Consider the following 2,479-nt stretch of genomic DNA (forward strand, 5'->3'; position numbering starts at 1 on the left):
GCTACACGACAATACATTATTAGGACCATTATATCATGTGCCGTTCAATGTCTGCGCACGCGCTGACCGTTACTATTGCGTGTGCGGCAACGAAGGGACAGCCTCAGTAAGTTCGCTACCTTCGTCAGAAAACGATGGAGGATGATCTCACGGATAGTACTAGTGTCTCCGTATCCACATACTTGGTTGAATACAAATACAACGAGTACAGTATCCAGATAATACGTTGGATTCTCAAGGCGATTAATGTATGGCCGCGTCCCACCGATATCTCAATCATCGAAAAGATCCGCTCCGATTTCGCGATATTTGTGTGCTACTTCCTGATAATCAGCATCATGATACCAACTGGTCTGAGTATACTCATCGACTCGCAGCAGTCGAACGACGACAAGCTATTGAGCGTTGGCCCATTCACCTTCTGGCTCATAGCGATGATGAATTATTCTTGTCTCTTGATGCACGTGGACGATATACACGACTGTGTGGAGCACGTGAAAGCGGACTGGCGAATTATCCGGAGATGCGAGGATCGGAGAGTGATGCTGAAGAGCGCCAAGATAGGTCGATTCATCGCCGGTTTCTGCGCCGTGTTCATGCACAGCGGTGTGTTCTCGTACAATATCGTCCAAGGCCTCTCCAAAGTTATCTTACACGTGGGGAATAGTACCGTCGCGGTTCGCGCGTTACCCTATCCCTTCTACATCAAGATTCTCAACGCGCACGTCAGTCCGACGTACGAGCTCGTGTTTTTTGTACAGTGCCTCTCGTCCTTCGTCGTCAACTGCGTTACAGTCGCCACATGCGGCCTGGCAGCAGTTTTGGTAATGCACGCGTGCGGCCAAATGAAAATCATGATATCCTGGCTCGAAAATTTCATGGACGACAAAAATGAGGAAAAAACTTCTATTTCTATGAGACAAAGGTTCGCAATCATAGTGAATCATCATTTGAGAATCTTGAGGTGAGCTATCATTTCTGACTTTTTGCTGTGTACCTACTTGATATTTTCTAATTTGCATCACCGGATCCAATCCAATTTAATTAAATCGTAACGTAATTAACAGCTGATATCAGCATATTTTTTTAATGCAACTGTTATATGCTTAAGTCATAATTTAGGTTTCATTTTTAAATGTTACATAATAAACGTTATATGCTTAATCAAATAAAAATTGCTGCAAAATAATTATGACAGATCGTGATCATACGCTATATTTGCAGTTTTGTATCCCGTACAGAGAAAATTATGAATATAATATGTCTTGTGGAATTAATTGGATGTACTATGCATATATGTCTTTTAGGATATTATTGCATTATGGTATGGAAATTCTTCCAGAATATATATGTATATAGTCACAATTTATATATTTTCGTTTTACTATTCGTTTTACTATTATACCACTTGAATGTACCTAAGATTTAATAAAATAAAGTCTCTTTTAGGATTTTATTCACGACAATCATCAAAGTATTTTGTCGCATTCAATGGTATTATCTTCGATTACTTTTAATATATTTATATTCTGTTATATCGGAGAGATACTTTCTGATCAGGTAACATTTAAAATTGAAAATGACAATAAAAAGTTCTAATAAAAAGTTGTACGTTTTAATAAAAAAGAATCAATATAAAATCGGCGATAGAGTTTATGGTGTTTATACTTACAAGATCGAGATTTATTACGAAAATTTATTGAGATGCAATATCGCTGGTCTCTTTAATCGAATTATAACAGGTATACAAAACGGCCTTTAGGGCGAACAGATCGGTAAATCTGCCTATATGACAAACTGGTATCTCTTGCCTGGAAAAACCGCCCAGGGGCTCATTCTGATAATTCTAAGATCCAATGCTGGCATCAAGATAACTGCCGGAAAGATTGTTCAGCTCTCATTTTCCACTTTCGGTGATGTAAGTATGCAAAAATATATATTATTTATAATTTATGCATATAAAACAAAATGGAATTTATATTCATATAAAAATTGTTTGTCTGCATTGAAATTTTATCACATTTGTTATATTTCGTGCAATATATCTGTAAAAGTATTTTAAGATATAAATATTTTTTCAAAGAATAATGGATTTTTGAACGAAGATGAGTAATTTCTAATTGCTTTAGGTAATTAAATCTGCCTTAGCGTATTTAAATATACTTCGGACTGTACTGCTTACGTAAATAATTGTACAACTTTGGTGTGGAAAAAATAACATGCAAAATAAGCAGTTTATAATAAATATAGATACTTGATAAAAACTTTATGTAATATTTTTTTATGTTAAATGAGTACTCATTGTCCCGGCCGCAAATAAATTAACAAAAAAAAATAATACTCTTGTTTACCAAATGTTTACTTAAAAACACAATGAGTGCTTTTCATTTAGCGACTCAAGTCGATACAAGTCATTCTGTCTTTTTTTAACATCTAGTAAACAACGAAGATAAAGTGACGCTTATGTCGACTTGTGTCG

At 35.8% G+C, this 2,479-nt stretch overlaps 1 protein-coding gene across 1 annotated transcript; it reads left to right on the plus strand.

Moving 5' to 3' along the window:
* The first annotated feature begins 134 nt into the window (after positions 1 to 134).
* On the plus strand, positions 135 to 2,186 carry LOC112461428 (odorant receptor 82a-like). Its single transcript, XM_025026669.1, has 5 exons — positions 135 to 964; positions 1,225 to 1,324; positions 1,450 to 1,560; positions 1,763 to 1,918; positions 2,130 to 2,186. Exons 1-5 carry the CDS (start codon positions 135 to 137, stop codon positions 2,184 to 2,186), a joined length of 1,254 nt encoding a protein of 417 aa, XP_024882437.1.
* The last annotated feature ends 293 nt before the right edge of the window (positions 2,187 to 2,479 follow it).

This window comes from Temnothorax curvispinosus, unplaced genomic scaffold (assembly GCF_003070985.1).
Source record: "Temnothorax curvispinosus isolate PA1 unplaced genomic scaffold, ASM307098v1 QBEX01011369.1, whole genome shotgun sequence".
NCBI classification, from domain to species: Eukaryota; Metazoa; Arthropoda; class Insecta; order Hymenoptera; family Formicidae; genus Temnothorax; species Temnothorax curvispinosus.